This window comes from Myotis daubentonii, chromosome 5, assembly GCF_963259705.1.
Source record: "Myotis daubentonii chromosome 5, mMyoDau2.1, whole genome shotgun sequence".
Lineage (NCBI taxonomy): Eukaryota > Metazoa > Chordata > Mammalia > Chiroptera > Vespertilionidae > Myotis > Myotis daubentonii.
In genome coordinates, this window is record NC_081844.1 from 59930186 (window position 1) to 59948106 (window position 17921).

The 17921-nt window shown below is 40.4% G+C and overlaps 1 protein-coding gene across 3 annotated transcripts in view; it reads right to left on the reverse strand.

Annotated features, from left to right (window-relative positions):
• Window positions 1–17584, reverse strand: part of HHIP (hedgehog interacting protein) — an 89042-nt gene extending 71458 nt beyond the window's left edge. For all 3 annotated transcript variants that reach the window (XM_059697933.1, XM_059697932.1, XM_059697930.1), the window contains exons 1-4: window positions 16723–17584; window positions 10772–10964; window positions 3730–3886; window positions 2691–2892 (exon numbers count right to left, since the gene is read on the reverse strand). In XM_059697933.1, coding sequence (XP_059553916.1) covers window positions 2691–2892; window positions 3730–3886; window positions 10772–10964; window positions 16723–17001 — 831 coding nt within the window. In that variant the 5' untranslated portion in view covers window positions 17002–17584. The remainder of the gene's footprint in view (window positions 1–2690; window positions 2893–3729; window positions 3887–10771; window positions 10965–16722) is intronic.
• Between the last annotated feature and the right edge of the window lie 337 nt (window positions 17585–17921).

Below are 17921 nucleotides of genomic sequence, written 5' to 3' on the forward strand. Positions count from 1 at the left end.
TCATGCATAGGGCAGAACCATCGCACTGCTGCAGCCTGATGTGTGCAGTTTTATCATGTCTCAATATCAGAGAAGATAAACTCTCATTCAATATCCCAGTGAATGGGCATAAATTTAAAAAGAGAGATTCTGAAGAAACTCTATAAAAGGAAGACAGTTAAAGTAGAAATAAGAACACCAGTTTGTTGTTGTTTCTTACAACAAAAATTTCAAGTATTCTTAGCTCATTTCTTTTATTTACACTTTATCATATGTATCTTTTCTTTCTGTTTTTAAAATATTTTTATTGATTTCAGAGAGGAGTGGAGAGGGAGAGAGAAATAGAAACATCAATGATGAGAGAGAATCACTGATTGGCTATCTCCTGCACCCCCCCCCCCCCCACTGGATTGACCCAGCAACCCAGGAATATACCCTTGACTGGACCTGGGACCCTTCGGTCCACAGGCTGACGTTCTATCCACTGAGCCAAACCAGTTAGGGCTCATATGTATCCTTCCAACACCAACATTTTTACTAAAATAACATTAGAAAACTATACATTAACCTTGCAAATATTTGAAAACATTATATTTTAGAGCAAATTGACAATGTGCATGTATATGGTGGATGCCCTTCAACTCAGTAATGCTCCTTTTATGAATTCTAAGAAAGTCATCCATAAGAATGACAAGTAACCATGATAAAAAAGAAAAGACTAGAGTCATCCCAAATGTCTCATAAAAAGGAAATGAACTTACTGAGAAAAATTTTCAAATCTGGTAACATATTCATGAGATACTGTTAGGTGAAGAAAGAAGGCCAAAAGGATGTTTGTTTATATGGTTTGATTTTAGTTTTATTTTAAAGCTTTTTAGTATAAAAACTATCAGAAAGCATCTTCTTTTTGGGAATTTCTGCATTTATTAATATGGACCTGTATTAGCTTTGTACTCAGGAAAAATTCATTCAATGTTAATATAAAAAACTGGAAGGAAGTCGATCGAGATGTTACTAGTGGTATTCTTTAATTAATGGGATGATAGGCAATGGTTTTTTTTTACATGCTTTCTCCAATTTTCTCTTTTCTGGAGAGCCTGCTCAACTTGCACAGTAGGAAAAATACACTGCTGTTGGGTGATGCACTTGAGGCTGCATCTTCATTCTTTCCTCATTAGGGACACTGGCAGTGACTGATCAGAACACATTTCAGAATGTATTGATTGAACTCTGATGTGCAAAATTCTAATGCATCATTTTAAGAGACTTTTGATTATTTGCAGTGAATTTTAAAGAAAAAATTTATTGGGAGACAATTGAACCTACTGGGCTAAACAGATTTTCCAAATGATCTGTGTCTTGGTGCCAAAGTCCTTTTCCTTAAGGGACTGGAAGTACCATAAGGCACCTCTCTTGGGCAGTATGTCTTGGTGACGCTGTCACACATGAGGTTGAGGTGGGTGGTCCCAATAATGTGGCATTTCCTATATTCTAATTAAGTCATTCTAATTGTTTCACATGGTAGGTACCAAATATATAGATCTGAGGAATATATTTTTTCCAACTTGTTTGCTCTTGTTTTGATGTTCTTACCTATGACAAGAGCAAGGAGGAGTTTATTTCTGTAGGAGAAGAGTATAAATCCTCCTTTAATGTTTTCGCCAGTTAAGAATTGAAAAAGATAACTAGTTCTTCTCAAGTCATGTTCAGCTCTTCCCCAATCACATACAGTTAATTGTTTCATTCTAAAATAGTCATTAGTTGTTCTATTGCAGAGGTCCTCAAACTTTTTAAACAGGGGGCCAGTTCACTGTCCCTCAGACATTCCACACATGTGCACTGCGGGGCCCGGGATGAGTCGGCTGCTAAGCAGGACAGGCAGCAGCGGCAAAAACACCCGGCGGGCCAGATAAATGTTTTCAGCGGGCTGCATGTGGCCCGCGGGCCGTAGTTTGAGGACCCCTGTTCTATTGTCTCAATTTTAGAATGCCACAATTTGCTTTATAGCTTAATACTGCTAATACTATACTGCATTACTCTCTTCTGAAACAAATTTGGTAATTTTATTTACATACCTATTAGATTACTTAACTCAAATTGGAGAAGTGGGAAAGAAGGCAAAAGCTGTGCTAATATATTACAAAGATGGCTTGTTATAGATAAAAATATTTCACTTACCTGTAAAAACATTATACAAGGAAGTCACAGTATAAGTAGCATCTTTTATGACACAGGCTCAAACACAGATGTGATAAAGAATGACTTGCAGTTGCCAAAATAACCGAAAGACCTCTTTGTTTGTATTAGCAAATGCTGATATACAGATCTACAATTGCAAGTGTTATGCCTATTAAGTAACATTTCAACAAATACTTTATAAAACCAAGAATGATTTTTAAATGTGTAAGTTACACAGGGAAAGCATGTCCAAGTACCAATCTGTTTGCACCGCTTAATAGTCACCAAACATCATTAAAGGGAGGAGGAGGGGCAGGCAGGTGAGGACAACTGTAATAGTGTCAGCAATAAAAATAAAGTTAGGAAAATTGTCATTGTGCCGGTTCAGTTGTCATAGTTATTGTTCCTTTATGGTGTTTCCTTATTTTCTACTTAAACATTCTTTTATTATAAAGAAATACCTGTAGCAAGGATAACACTAAAATAGAATTAACATAGCCAGAGCAAAGATAAATAAAAGTTAAAAAGCCAACCTTTATTCCACTTTGAACAAGTTTGTGAATGTCCAAATAAGGCTCCTTGAAAATGTCTCCTTCGGGGGTGAGTATCTTCACGTAACCTTCCTTTTCCAGGATGAAGAGCCGGTGGGAGCCGTCCCCACTGTGGAGGGCGCTGACCGGCTGACGCAGCCCACTCACAACCTCCTGAACGCAGAAGCAGTTGTGCTTGTGCTTTCTAGACAAATGAAAGAAGCCGGTAAGCGGTGCTTAAGGTGAAGGGTGGAAGGGATGCACTTAGCGTCCTTTCAAAATACATTTCCTCTAGGAAGCAATGGTTTGGATGATCCTGAAGGGCTGCTCACCCAAGGGCACAATCATATTCTTTGAAATTCTTTTCAAATGGGGAGAAATAAAACCAAACAGCCCCCTATCAGAAAGTAAAAGAGAATTTCAAAACGTGTATTGGAAATATTGAGGGTAACGCTTTGTCAAATATGTGATTGTCTAACCACTATGCTGTATACCTGAAACTAATACAAAATAATATTGAGTGTAAACTGTTAATTGAACAAATTTAAAAAAAAAATTTTTTAAAGAACTACCACTCACACACCACCTAGCTTCAAAAACTACAGATATTTTAAAACTTCATAAGCTCATTATCTCATCTTTCACTGACTATAATTAAAACGAGCTTTACTCACAATAATTAAACATTATAGAAGGGTGCTCGAGAGAAAGTTCTAAGATCTATTTATAAAACTCTGATTGGCTAATAATAATGTGCATCATAACCTAACAGCAAGCATACATTTCAAGTTAAAACTATACTCATAAAATTCACATGAATCATAGAGAAGCCAAGCTCATAACAAGATTAGTAATCTAAGTATTAAAAGCATTTGTACTAATATGACGTTAGAGAAGCAAACTACTATAAAGAAAAAAAAAGCATGTGGAGGGTTATAGCTGCTAGACATAAGCAAAGAAAGATGAGTCACTTTCAAAGCCACAAGATTTGTTAGTTGTTTTTTTTTTTAAAAGAAGGTTAAAGAGCATTATCTTTATGAACCTGCTGATCTCCTCCACTTTGTCATATTCTTCCATCTGGTCCAAGTAGTTAGACGCTGGTCCTCTGATTTGTTTTCTTGGAAAATCTGGAAAGCACAACCCACCATCTTTTTTTGCATAGTAAAAGCAAAACTCCTCAGCAGTAGTTTGAAGGAAACCTTTAAAAAATGTAAAAAGGCTCATCAGAAATAGTACCATGTAAAAACATCCTGTTGGAAAGATAAAAACACGAGGAAAGATTTTTTTAGGAACCATACGAATAGTCTAGGAAAGTATATAGACAAAGAAGAAAGAAAAACTTTTTTTGCTTGGGATTTTCATTTTTTAACCAAAACTTGAGACGTTCAGTAAAAGTGAAATTATGTCATATTGGATAGTTTAAAAGGCTCATATGAAATACACATTATACATTTCTTGTTATTGCATTGATTTATTTTCAAGCTTCCCCAGTGACCACATGTTGCACTGGTGAACTTATCCAATCACTGTTCAGCATTTTTTGCCCTAGAGTAATTCCTAAGAAGAGTAAATTAGAATCAAGAAAGAGAAAGACTATCAGGTGCCAGTTTGGGCCATTTTACAATTCTTACTATGTTGTCACTCACATATGATTAAAAAATAAATCTAGTAGCTATCACAACGTCATTATACACTATAATGAATGACTGACTCATTGTGTAATGATTGAGCAATGAATTGATGTTGTAACAGAGCCACCATTTTCAAATATGGAGGTGCTATTTCCTACACTTCACTCACAGGAGAAAATGATTATTTTTGCAAAACAAAAATTATATTTAAAATATCCTTTCAATTTTCTCAGGCACAATAGCTGACATACCACCCTTTGCTGAAAAATAATTATAACAAGGCAAAACAAAAAATGCAATATAGGCATATAAAAGACAAATAATTTTTCTTACATAGTAACAATTTTTATGAAATAAACAGCTATCTATAATAATAAAAGCGTAATATGCTCATTAGACCGGACAGCCGACCGACCTTCCGGATGTCATTCTAGATGTCCTTCTGGACGAAGCCATGGTGGTGGGGGACTGAGACAGAGGTGGTTAGGGGCAATCAGGCAGGCAGGCAAACAGTTAGGGGCATCAGGCAGTCAGGCAGAGTGGTTAGGGGTGATCAGGCAGGCAGGTGAGTGGTTAGGGGCTATCAGGCAGGCAGGTGAGTGGTTAGGGGCAATCAGGCAGGCAGGTGAGGGGTTAGGGGTGATCAGGCAGGCAGGTGAGTGGTTAGGGGCTATCAGGCAGGCAGGTGAGGGGTTAGGGGCGATGAGGCAGGCAGGCAGGCCGGCGAGTGGTTAGGAGCCAGTGGTCCTGGATTACAAAAGGGATGTCCAATTGCCGGTTTAGGTGGGATAGGGCCTACACCAGCAGTCAGACATCCCCCAAGGGGTCCCGGACAAGGGGTCCCGGATTGTGAGAGGGTGCAGGCTGGCTGAGGGACCTCCCCCATGCACGAATTTCGTGTACTGGGCCTCTAGTATTTGAATAAGATGAGGACTTTATGATCAAATATAATTTTGACATTACTTTTAACATCTGAGTTAATAAGGTGTTGGTTTTTTGGGAGGAGGGCATATTAATTAATGATTCAGTTCCATATTCTGATGATTTCTGCTATCAAAATAATTTGTTGCTACTAGAATTGACTTTTTATATGAAATATATGAAGTTCTAAATTCCTGCTTTTGGTCTCATACCTTTATGATGTTTAATATTTTGATTTTTACCTAACAAATCAGATTATCATGCCTCATCAATACTGTGATAAAGGCATGTGGTAATTTAGTTGACATTCAGAAGTTGTATAATACATTCTAGGTTTGCATGGATTTCTAAGAACAAGAATTTGGGGACAACCAAGTGAGGCTTATTAATGGATTTCTTTTGCCGAAACCGGTTTGGCTCAGTGGATAGAGCATCGGCCTGCGGACTGAAAGGTCCCAGGTTCGATTCCAGTCAAGGGCATGTACCTGGGTTGCGGGCACATCCCCAGTAGGAGATGTGCAGGAGGCAGCTGATCGATGTTTCTCTCTCATCGATGTTTCTAACTCTCTATCTCTCTCCCTTCCTCTCTGTAAAAAATCAATAAAATATATATATATATATTTTTTTTTTTTAAAAAAGATGTATTTCTTTTCTGTGAGCTTGACCAAAGTCCCTTCAAACCTAAAACTATTCTTGGGAACTGAGAGTCCCAAATGGTTAAAACTTGATATAGATTTTTGACCTAACTTTTGGGTAAAATGTATCACCCCTAAACTTCTGAGGCAGATTCTTCAAGGCCAGTATCTGATTAGGTTACTGAGAAACATCTTATCTTTGGGAACCAGGCAAGAAAGAGCAGATGTCCTTGAGAATGTATGTGTGTATGTGTGTGGGGGTGGGGGTGGGGGTTGGGTGGGAGGTGTGGACAGAAAAGGGGGCAGGGCAGTTGGGAAGGGTGCTCCTTTCGGGGGAGGGCAAGGCAGCTGGAAGAAGTTATCTTTGTTTAATAAAAAATCAGGAATTAGAAATTGAAGAGAGGGATGACCGCTGCAACATTTATTCATCTGCAGCAATTCACTGTTTGCAAAAGGTCACTTTTCTCCTCCAGTCTTTAATGGCTAAGCAGACAGAGGAAAGCTGCCTAGGGTTGTTCAACAAGTCTGCCTGAGGAAAAAGAAGGAACACTGAGCTGCTAAATCAAACTTTTTGAACAGTTTTGGGCTAGATATTTTTTTTTTTAGAGATATATACTAGTATGTATATATATATATATATGTGTGTGTGTGTATATCCAAAAATATATATATGTATCTATAGTATATGTAATATATCTATATATTTATATTACATATACTATACTAGTATATGTTTATATTATATATATTATGTGTAATATAGCTATATATTTACATTACATATAAAATATATGTTTATTATATATAAATTGACCATCAAGCAGGAAGAACTCCATGCATTTAGGAATACTGTCAGACTATGGATATATTTATAACTGAATGTATGAAGGAGAAATTTTGTGTTAATGTGATGTTTGCCTCCGGGGTCATAGGAAAACTTCAAAGCACAATTCAGAAGAAATTTTGATTTTGGTTGTTTGCTGTTGTTGTTTTTTTAAGTCTGCATTCCAGCCTTACAGTCTGCAAACCAATAACATCTTAAGGGGAAATGAAGGAACAATGCTGGTGGCTGATTCCATTTTATAAGGAATTATTAGCTGGGGACAAATGAGGAAATGAAAAATCATTTTCAAATGTGACATCAGAAGATTAATGGTGCCGATTCATAAACTCCATGGTTCCTGGGGGTACCACACTCTTTTAGCAAATTAAAAACAAAACAAAAACAGAAGGTTCACAATGAATTACTCTGAGTTTTTTTTTACAAATTCTAGACTCACTGAGTCATCTAAGTGTGAAGGAGGAAGCCTACTCAGAAGACTTTTACATAAAAAATTGACATGTTTCTTACAGTTATGATAGTTTAATTGAAATACCTAATACTCTTTGTAATACTTTACCTTAAATGATCTGCTTTGGATTATTTAAGGTAAATGGAAAGTGATGAATAAGGTATCTTTTTCTGAGAGGAGCTGAAAGGGAACTCGTTCAGGACATTGAGCTAACATTTATTGCCAGGGAAGAAGTAATTCACCAAATGGTACCCTTCTTTGGAAAACGGAAGCACATCTTACTCAGAGTGCTTAGCTCGCCTTGGATCATCATAAGATGATCAAGTCCGCTAATAATGGACAGTCACTGATGATTCCAGGAGCCATCTTTTTTGTTTAAACTCCTGATAACTTATCAACTATCTTGGGCCTGGCACTCTTCTCTGCTGGATCATGAACCCAGTCCTACTACACCATGAAGTGCCCTATAAAACATTGACATGTGAATAAATATTCTCAGTAGAGAAGTCTCAGCTCTAGCTTTTCTCTCACTCAGCATGTATGCTGGAGAAAAGTTATTTATCCTCATTACATGTGGTGTTCATCATGATAAGGAAAAAATGGAAAAAAGAAAAAATGCCCAACTGTCAATAAGGCTTGCACCCCAGAGCATTTTTCTAGTAGAGGCAGTAGATTTGATGTGTCCATCTGTTCGCTCTGGTTTGTGTCTCGGGGACTAAGAAGACACATGGGTGAGGTATCTGACTGGGTGGGTGGTCAGGAGTGGCTGTGGACTAAAGCAGCTCAGTGGAATCAAATCCTTGACCTTGGCCTCATTAGCAACAGGATTAAACCAATTGAACTAATTGTGTACAGACATTTCACACTGCAGTAACCTACAGATGACGTCTTAGAGTGATAAACATCATCTTGATAGCGATGAACGGATGAATGGAAGAAACAAGGCTGATGAGTGTGGGGTGCCATCACTTAGTGAACAGCAAAGCACCCACTCTGTCCGTCATAATTCAGGCAGAACAGAAGACCTGTGGTGTTCAGAAAGGAGCTCGTGTGATGGGTTTTTGTTTTGTTTTGTTTTTTGTAATTTTGGTACTTTTTAGAAGTTTTAAGAAATTACCTCCCAAAGTAAATTCACAACTAGCTAATATGATTAAGAAAACTCTAGTGTATCCTCACTTTTGTGACTTTTAACTTAAATTCTTTTCTCATGGGATGCAGAGGGCAGGGAATAAGCAGGTCATGAATATTTCTGCATTACAGTTTCTAGAAAGTAGCTATCTTTCAGGTGTCAGTGTATTGCAAAGTGACCCGTGTGGTCTTAAAACCATGAAGGTGAAGCAAAGGGACGGGTCATTTACATATTTATTATTTTATATATTGGGCAAGGGAGGAAGAAATGAAGGTGTCTCTGGAATTATTTTCACCCCCTTTCAGCATTTGCTTTAGCAAAATACACACCTTAGGGTACCTTCCTCTTCATGTTTTTGATTTGCAGAAAGATGAGGTATTAAAAAGCATAGTCCAAACATGTTAACTAGTTTCTTATTAAAAAAAATCACAAAGTAGCTGTTTTTTTGTTGGTTTTTTTTTTACCATTTTGAACTTCAGAGAAAAGTAAACCATGTCACTAAATAGGCTTAAGGCAAAAATATTACAAACTTGCTTTTTAAGCAACTTCTGAAAAATCAGGGCTCTAGAATTCTAGAGTCTTCTGGGTTTGGGGGAAGGGCGGAAGGCAGGATCACCATCCTATTCATCATACTTTAGGAAATGGTAACCTGTGTGCCAAGGATCAGTCTGGCTAACAAACTGGTCAACATAAGGAACACAAATAGTGTGATTACAGCTTACTTTGGGGACCCGTATTTAGAGCGATTATTTGCATTTGATGGGTCCAGAGGAAGGCCCCCTCTGCGAGTGGCTGCAGCCTGCTAGCCTGTCCCTGGGAAGCGCCCTGGCTGCTCCGTCCACCACTGGAGTGGAGCTTTCATCTGGTTATCTTTCAAGGCAGCCTGGGTGGCCACCAAAAGCACTTGACATCTTGATGCACTTCAGCAGTTTTACATATATACAAACTCGGTAGAAAAATAAATTTGTCATTCGTCACCACATATGTTGATCTGGGGAGTGAGGTGCTTGCCGCTCTGGCTCCTGAGCTGTTTGCTGTGCTCCCTCTGACAGTGGGTATCGCTTTCTGTTGTTTGTTTTGGAAGCTAAAATAACTTCAGATGCAGGAAGACCCCCATAGATGAGTTCCCAAATACAGCCTGGTTGTCTTGAACTCAAGTAGATGGAGGTAGATGAAAATGCTAAGTGTTCATATCACGCTCAGCTTACGATGGTCAAGGCGAACCTTCAAGACTTGAAATTTGCAGCAGGCCTTTATGGGACCTAATCTGTTATCGCTTCTCGACAGGCCATTGAGGCAACCGTGACCTATTCTACTTTGCTTTGGGGAATGTGATAAAGAGGGAGAAACAGCTGGCTTGAAAAAAGCCTTCGAAACATGACTGTAGTTTGTAAAGACAATAATAATATTTTCACATTGAATGGGTTTAGATCCATGTTATGCTACACCAAAGGAAGCAAGCAACCCTAGTCAAAATGTTTTCTTAGGTTATTAAGAGGGCTCTATAAAAAAAATGCCAAAAAAAGGGAAATCTATACTTTTGGGTCAGAGAAAAAAGTGAAATGTGCATAGCAATGAAAAAAAAAAAGTTATCTAAGTGCATCCCAGAGTTCTTAAAGCTTGCCTTTTCCTCCAGTGCCATGGGGTTTTCTACACTCTTAGCTCCTGATTTGTTTGTGAGTGACTTTGCCTAACTAAACTGAAGCTGCCTCCTTAAATTCTTTTCCACCTCTATGCTGATTCTTCCAACTAAACCAACAACCAAAGTTTACAAACATTTGATAGTAAAATTAACCAATGCCCAAGAATGTATATGTTTATTAGGGTCCAAAACATGATAGTGACCAGGTAGACTTGGATGACTGTCAGCATGAGAACTTCTCTGTGCACCCTCTGACTTTCTCACTGCACAACTTAGGGGGAGGCATTTCACGCCTCCGGAGCCTCAGGTGCCCTATCAATCAAGTGGACAATTCCTACCTATCTCCCAGGGTTTTTGAAGTGCAAATTAGTTATCATATGTCAAAGTGCTTTGTAAGGCTTTACTGTTTTTTTGGATTTTGAATTGTATCTTATTTAAGGGAATACTTTAAAAGTCAGTGGACAATCTGCATTTATGTGTCCACTGTGTAGAGGGGGAGGCTGCCTTGATATTGATGTAGATGGGTAAAGGAGAAACCAGTAAGAAATTTGTACTGATGATCTAACACGTGTAAAGATCACCGACTGTATTACCGATTTCACAGCAACAACACAAAGCAGAACATTTCAACAAAACCAACGTACTACTTGTGGACCGAAATGACAGTAATCCCATTTAGCAGCAATAAAAGTTTTCAAATTTGAAAAGGTTAGTTATGAGGAAAGAATAGGTTTGTTGAACAATGAGATACATTTTACACTCCTGGATGCAAGCACTGAAGGACAGGAGTCTTGGAAGGACACTCTGCAGCTGATGTAATGTACGCGTTTTTACCTGGAATGTGGCCTCGGCACGTGTGAAAGAATTCTTTGCAATAGTCTTTGCAGAGCAGGGGGAGGACTAGGTCTCTGTCCAAGGCTTCCCTCTCAGGTGAGTGGAACAGGTTCTGAGAATATGGAGAGCAAAGCGCACATTTGATTTCCTCCAGTAACTTCCCACATTCGGTGTTGTTGTTCACAGAAAATATCTGAAAGCCGTAAATCAGAAATAAACTCCTTTTTAGTGGTTCGAAGTTAGGGTTAGTTGCTTTTTATTTTGTAATCAGGTAACTAGAAAAGTATGACTTAGCCAATACAGCTGTCTGAAAAGAACTGCCATGTGACGGTAGAGAGTGCCTTTATAAGGATATATATATATAAGGTCCTCTCTTGTGTGGAATGAGAGAGACAAGGGTAGGGGATGGACAAAAGGCTTCTTACTCTTGCAAATCAAAGTGGTTTATCTGCCTTTCAGGTGTAAAAAAATTAAATGACAATTATAGTGAGACCCTTTATCTCTTTATCACTTTACTCTGCTTCAAAGTGTATAGTGACTGATACTTAACTTTAAAATTCCAAATACCCTTATCCACTAACAGGGTGTCTCCCAAAAAACGTATACACCTTGAATGATTATAAAGTCAGTGTTTATTAACATACAGTTCATTTTCAAAATTTAAGAGAATCTACAGAAATGAGTGTGTATATATATTTTTGGGCGACATCTGTATATGTAAAGTAGAATTAAAATATATATATATATGGTTTATTTGTGTCTTGAAATTCACTCCTGAAATTCCTAATTTGATATTCTCAAAGATGTTAACTTGAATTACATTTTTTTAATTTTAATTAATTTTCAATTTAAAATTGCATAGGGAAAGTTTTCTAAAGTGGGGAAAAATTTCTCCCTTTAATGTTCTATAAAAATAATATCTGGAGCTGAATCAAATGGGTTTAAGACCCATTTTTATTATTCATTATATCTTAGCCAGGAAAAACTTTCTAACCAGCTCCTCAGGTATGTTATATGCATGAATAAACTCAAGAGTCTAATAAAAGTGCTTTTGTATAGTATTTAGTAAGTCTTGATGGGAAAAGGCATGCTTTTATCTTTATTTATACAGTAGTATGTCTTTTGTGTCAATAAGACCAATTTGGGTGTCATTGATCCACTGAGGTTAGGTCTCAGTGCCTTAGTACTAACTTTGAAAAACTGATTTCGGGAGTTCCTCTAATTAATATAGAGGAACAGTATCAGCACAATATTTGAGATGTGCTGTCTAAACCAATAACTGATTTTTCATATTGAAAAAACCTTAATGGGATTGAATCTTCAACATTTTCCCAGTTTATGTAACTATATCTGTACCTAATCACTTCTTTAGAACTATGAACTGGAGTTAATATTTTAATATATAGATCATTGTTTAAAGCAAATAGTTCATTCACAAACTGAGGTTCTAATTTGAGTACATCGCACAAAATTTGGATCTTCAAGAGCAAAGCAACTTAAATTCCATAGAAGTTACCCAGTTTCAGAAAAAAATTTACAATATGTTGTAACTATCTACTATATTCAGAAGTCACTTCTAATCAGAATTATATGTACATTTTAATTTTTATCAACTTATTTAAATGACAATTGCTTAAATGGTTAAAGTTTTCTAAAAGGAAACATACACCAGACACTTAGAATTTGCATTCCAAGAATGTTTTAAATGTCTTTTATTGTCCATACTCTGGCAGACCTCACCAGATCCATTCAATATTAATACTGTTCAACTTTGTTCTGTTTGTTTATCATACAGCAGTCCTCTAAGAACAAAACAACTGCAGGATGTTGAAACCACCTCCTTTGCTGGCGGAAAAACTGCAAAGTAATTACCTTTGGTTTTATGGAGAATATGCACGCTTCCATTTTTTTATAGCTGAAACAAAATGATCCCCATATACTCTCCCAGCTGCTGTCCAGGAAGAGCTTGAAGTTTGTGCCTAAAGAATTTTGTCTTTTACAATTTTTGGAATGTGTCCTGGCCACAAGATCTCTCATCAAAAGTTTCAGAAATAGGATTCAATAAATTATCTGAAATCAAGTATAATATTATTCTTTGTAAAGTTTCATGCTGTTCCGGCCCAGCAGGATGGTAACATTTTGCTCTGTGTGAGGTCTGCAGTGTAAATACCCATTTGAAGATAGATAGAGCCATCATTCTGGCTTTGGTTTCAATGAACCAATAGTCTAACTGAAGTCAATTAAACTGACTCAGCCCAAGCTGCAACACTGTTTTAGACAGATGTGTACTGCTGTGTGTGTGTGTGTGTGTGTGTGTGTGTCTGTGTGTGTGTGTGTAGGGAATTTTTTCTTGTCAGCCTATGTGTCTGTGTCTATACAGGTCCTTAACTTTATGTCTGACAATGTCATCAATCTTAAGAAGAAATTTAAGCTAATTTCCTGTTTCGATTTCTAAAAGCCATATACGAAACCATCAAATTATAGTGGTTTAAACTAAATATACTTTGGAAATCATGTAAAACTTGGAAACATTATTACAGCATGCCTAGTAATGATTGTGGCTGTTGCTGACTAATTTATAACATCTGGCAGGTCATCCTTTAATCTTGAGCCACATGAAAGTAAAACCCATAGAAGAAAGGTAAGATAAATCCTGGAATACACAGTGAAGTGTGGCCTACAACTATAGCTTATCAACAAGTAGTAAAATGGGTGACAGAGACCTTCTGTATTTCTCCTTATTTATCAAGTAACTAAACAAAGAGCATAGAAAGGCCCCCACATGGGTTTGATGAGTGGACAAAAGGAGAAAATACATGACAGTATATTAAGATGTCACCTTAAGATCACTTGGTACATAAAAAGTTATTTCTAAAAATCATATGCCTACAATGTTCTTCAGCTGTTGGGTAGAACACATGGGTCTCTGGACTATAGTGCTGGATTATGTCATTAAAGAGTTCAGTTTCAATTTTAGGCTAATATGTAAATAGATCATTGTACTAAGGCAGCTGTTAAAGGGATCCCAGGATGAGTTATTTGTTTAGTTGGATGTGTTCAACAATAGGCTTTGTCCCTGAAAGAGCCAGAGCAAACAAATGATTGTAAAAGGGCACACTTGAAAACAATTACTTTTCACCCATTCCTTGACAGCTTTGGCTGTGAAACCACCCAAGGTAGAGAGATCTTCTATGCTTCTGTGGCTACAAGTTAAGTTTTAGAAATGGGGGTATTTCAGTTGGTAGCTGTTTGGATTTGGCAAATGGGAATTAGATCCTTTTAGCATGTTGTATTTAAGAGCTGCAAAAATATTAAGACAATATAACTTCCTAAATTTTGGCAGTAGTTATTTATAACAGTAGTTAGCCATCTCATTACAATGCTCAAAATGATTAAAATGTACAAAACATTAAACTATATTTAAATAAAAAACATAATGCCATGGCTACAGAATTGAACTTAATGCTAGTTCATTACATGAAAGAATATGTGTGAGACTGGAAACTGGACTTACTGGCACAGCTGAGCATGCTCAATACTCCTCCATAGTTTGCTACTATCTGTCTATGAAGTTTCTTCCCACAGGGAAAGGCTACTCCTATAGTTTCTTGAAAAGTTGCAGAAATCTTTCTGGGGAAAACATTTTTTTTTTTCACAAATAAAAAAGGGTCCTTTCAAAAAGCCATCATCTCTCCTGTCCATATATTATGAAATAAGACCCTAACATATATTATAAACCAGGAAAGGTTAGGGAAAGAAGGGAAACAGTGATGTTTATTATAAAATAACATATTTTAAAAATTATTAAAACTTGAGAGCTAACATAGGTCAAGAGTGCATAGGCATAACAATATCAAATCTCTGAGTTGCACAATTTGAGTATTGTTGGTTTATAAACCATTTGTAATGAAACCAGCAAAGCCTAGTGTACCACATTTAATTCACACACATTTCCCAAACGCGTAGGGGTTTGTTGGAGATTGGGAGCACGTAAAATGGGAAGGAATGTGGATAGCTAACGTGGCAGATTTGCTTCCTAAAGAATGATTTCTTAAAAAAAAAAAAAAGCTTTATATAACTTCTCTTAGGGATTATAATTCCCATCAGCGCCCCTCTCCCCCAACTCCAATCTCCACTACATTTAGTTAAGAACAAACTTTTCATTCCTCATGTTCATGTTTAGTATGGCAGGGGTCTGCAGATCATGGGTGTACTCACAGTATACACTGTACACAGGGAGACTTGATGGCAAATATTTCTAAACCTTCCTTTAAATTTCCTGCTTCTTTTGAGATCCTGGCAAAACCCTGCAGATGATGTGAATGTAGCTCTTCTGTCACTTAATTCAGTTACAACACAGGAGCTTAAGGACATTGTTTTTGAGTAAAATGCTGGAATATCTGTTCCCTGAATCTCAGACCACTGCTGCATATGGTAAGAATAAAGAGCGAGATGCAGCTGAAAACCTGCAGCAAGACAGTTCTCACTCATCTGGGAACAGAGGGAGTTGGACAAATGCTCCCTCAAAAGGCATGAACATTTGGACAGAGCTGGGGACTGAAAGAGAATGATGTTCTCTAGTTTCACCCATTAGTGAACCAACTAACAAACACAATGGTGTTGTTGTTATTCTTTTGCCATAAGCAACAGGACTCTGTGTGTGGGCAGCAGTTTAGTGGGGAGGAGGATAAGTCGACCCCTTTTTGTCCTATTGATTTTTTCCTATTTGCATGACTTGAGCAAATTAAATGATGCAATATGGCTTTTTGTTACAAAACAAAGTGAGAGATACCACCCAGACACATATGTTGATTCGTAGGAGCTGTTTACATGAGAATAGAGTGAAATCTACCGTGAACTGAGCATAAAAATTAGATTCAGCCTGGGTATTTTTTTTTTTTTTTTTTATGCCTGGGCCAGCAAGACTGAAGCAGAAGTTTTCCAAGAGACTCTCAGACCTTGACAACTGCAGTGTTGTAACAGAGGAATTCTTAATTAAACCTAAAATGGGGAAAGGGAGGGAGAGCAAAGACACCTGATTGTTTATTTCACGTGCAGTGATTGTTAATGACGTGGTCCCCCAGGCTTTCCCCGGAGTACAGTAGACCGCACACATTACTGCATCCCATGGCACGAGAGATGTTGCAAACTCAAACATAAGCCTGCGTTGCCAGTCAACCAACACTATTTTCCTATTTCTTTAAACTTATTTACACGAGGAAAATAGAAATGCCTTACTTCTGACACAAGTTTCTGGAGGAGATCGTCCTGGGCAACTAAATACCAGGGAAAAGCCTGAACTGATATGACAAAACATTACAGCCAGGGATGGGGACTCGTCTCCGTTTTATGTGACAACTCCTCCCCAGCAAAATCTTTCGCCAGTTTTTCGGGTTCTCCGCGGGAGCACCAGGACTTCCCTTTTCGCTATTTAACGACTGTAACGTTAGACAACCCCCTCTGACGGGGCTGGGGATCCTAAACCAACCATGCTTCCTCATCCTTGACGATGCAGCCCTCTCCCTCCCCGAGCACGTGGAGAGAGCTGCACACATCTCCTCACTCCAGAAAAATAAACCGGAAACCACAGCCACCTTAATTTACAGTTTCGCCGCAGCCAATGCCTATTCGATCCAAAACACACTGTTAATCGTGATTCTTTTAAAATATGTACCCAGCCCCCGAAGGAGGGTACCACGGAAGCGCCTCTCTTCCGAGACAGGCGGTTTTGCACAGCATCCCGACCGCGGACTCCGGGGGGCGGGCGAGGTATCTGCGCAGCCGGGAGGAACACACACCACGCGATCACGCCGGCGCTTTCGAAAAGTTACCAGAAAGAACTCCCCAGACGAACGCCGCCCTTCTTACGGCCCCCGGCACTGCCGGAGCCGCGGGGAAGCCCACCCAGCCAGCATGCCAACCTCCCAGCGGCGAGGCGGGTGCGTGCCTACCTTGTGATCCAGGCGCCCCAGCCCCGGGCTGTCACTCCTCAGGCAGCAGGAGAGCCGAGGGTAGAAGCCACCGCACAGCATCTCTCCCCCGCTCAGCAGCTCCTGCTGGGACATCATGCGCCTGTCTCTCCTTTTCAGGCGTTTCGGGGGGTTCCCGTTCAGGCACCTTCTCCTCCGCACTCCGCTCGCTTCGCTTCTTTCCCCAAACTTAGCATCTCCTTCGAAGAAGCCCAGAGCCACGGCCAGCAGCAGCAGCTTAAATGAGAGCATCTTCAGCATCGTCTGCCCGGAGCGGCTGGGGCTGGGCGCGGGCGAATGGGGGGGAACGCCACTGCCCAGCAGGGGCACTAGGGCGCAGCTCCGGGAGGAGGCTGCGGGGCGGCGGGACACTCTCGAGGCCCAGGGAGGTGGCGGGGGCGATGCAACTTTGCAAAAAACGAAAGGCGAGGCGATGGGTCCAGTGCCTTGGGGGAGCCCGAGGAGCGAGAGGACGTGGTGCGGATGACACCGCGGACAGCTGTGCCAGTGTCAGTGGGGTTAGGGGCTCTCTGCCGCGGCGGGGCAGTGGGAGGAGGAGAAGGAGTTGGAAGAAGAGGAGGAGAAGCCGGCCACAGAGCTTCACTTGTCCGTGTAACGGGAGTTGTGTAGGTGAGACAGTAGCAGCGACAGAACCGGCGGCGGCGGGGCAGGCGGAGGCAGGGCCGGCGCTGGGCTCTAGATGATGCTGAGGTCTCCTCTGCCGGCGGCTGCAGCTTCTCACGCAGCCTCTCATGTTTCGTTCCCTCTTTTCTTCTTCTTTTTAACTAGCGCGCGGGGAGGTGCTGCCACCGCGCGCCCCTTGACGTCACCGCTGCTCGCGCGCCTCCGCCCGGGCTGGGGGAGGGGAGGGGGCGGCCCCGGCGCGAGCGCGTCCCCCGGGCCCCGCGGCCTCCGGGATGCGCGGGGCGGGGGGTGGCGGGCCGCGGCGGCGGGCGGAGGTGGGGGCCCGGCGGAGCTCCCGGAGCCAGCCTCCTCCGGGGCGCGGAACCCGGCGCCCCCGCTCCGCCGGAGCTCCTGGTGGGGGCGTCCCCGGCCCGGCCCGATCCTCCGCTCCGGGGCTCGGTCGCGGCCCCGAGAGTCCCCGCCGGCTCCTTTCTCCTGACCGCGGCCCCGCTGCGCGACCCCGGGCTAAGGCGGCCGAGCCGAGGCTCCGAGAGAAA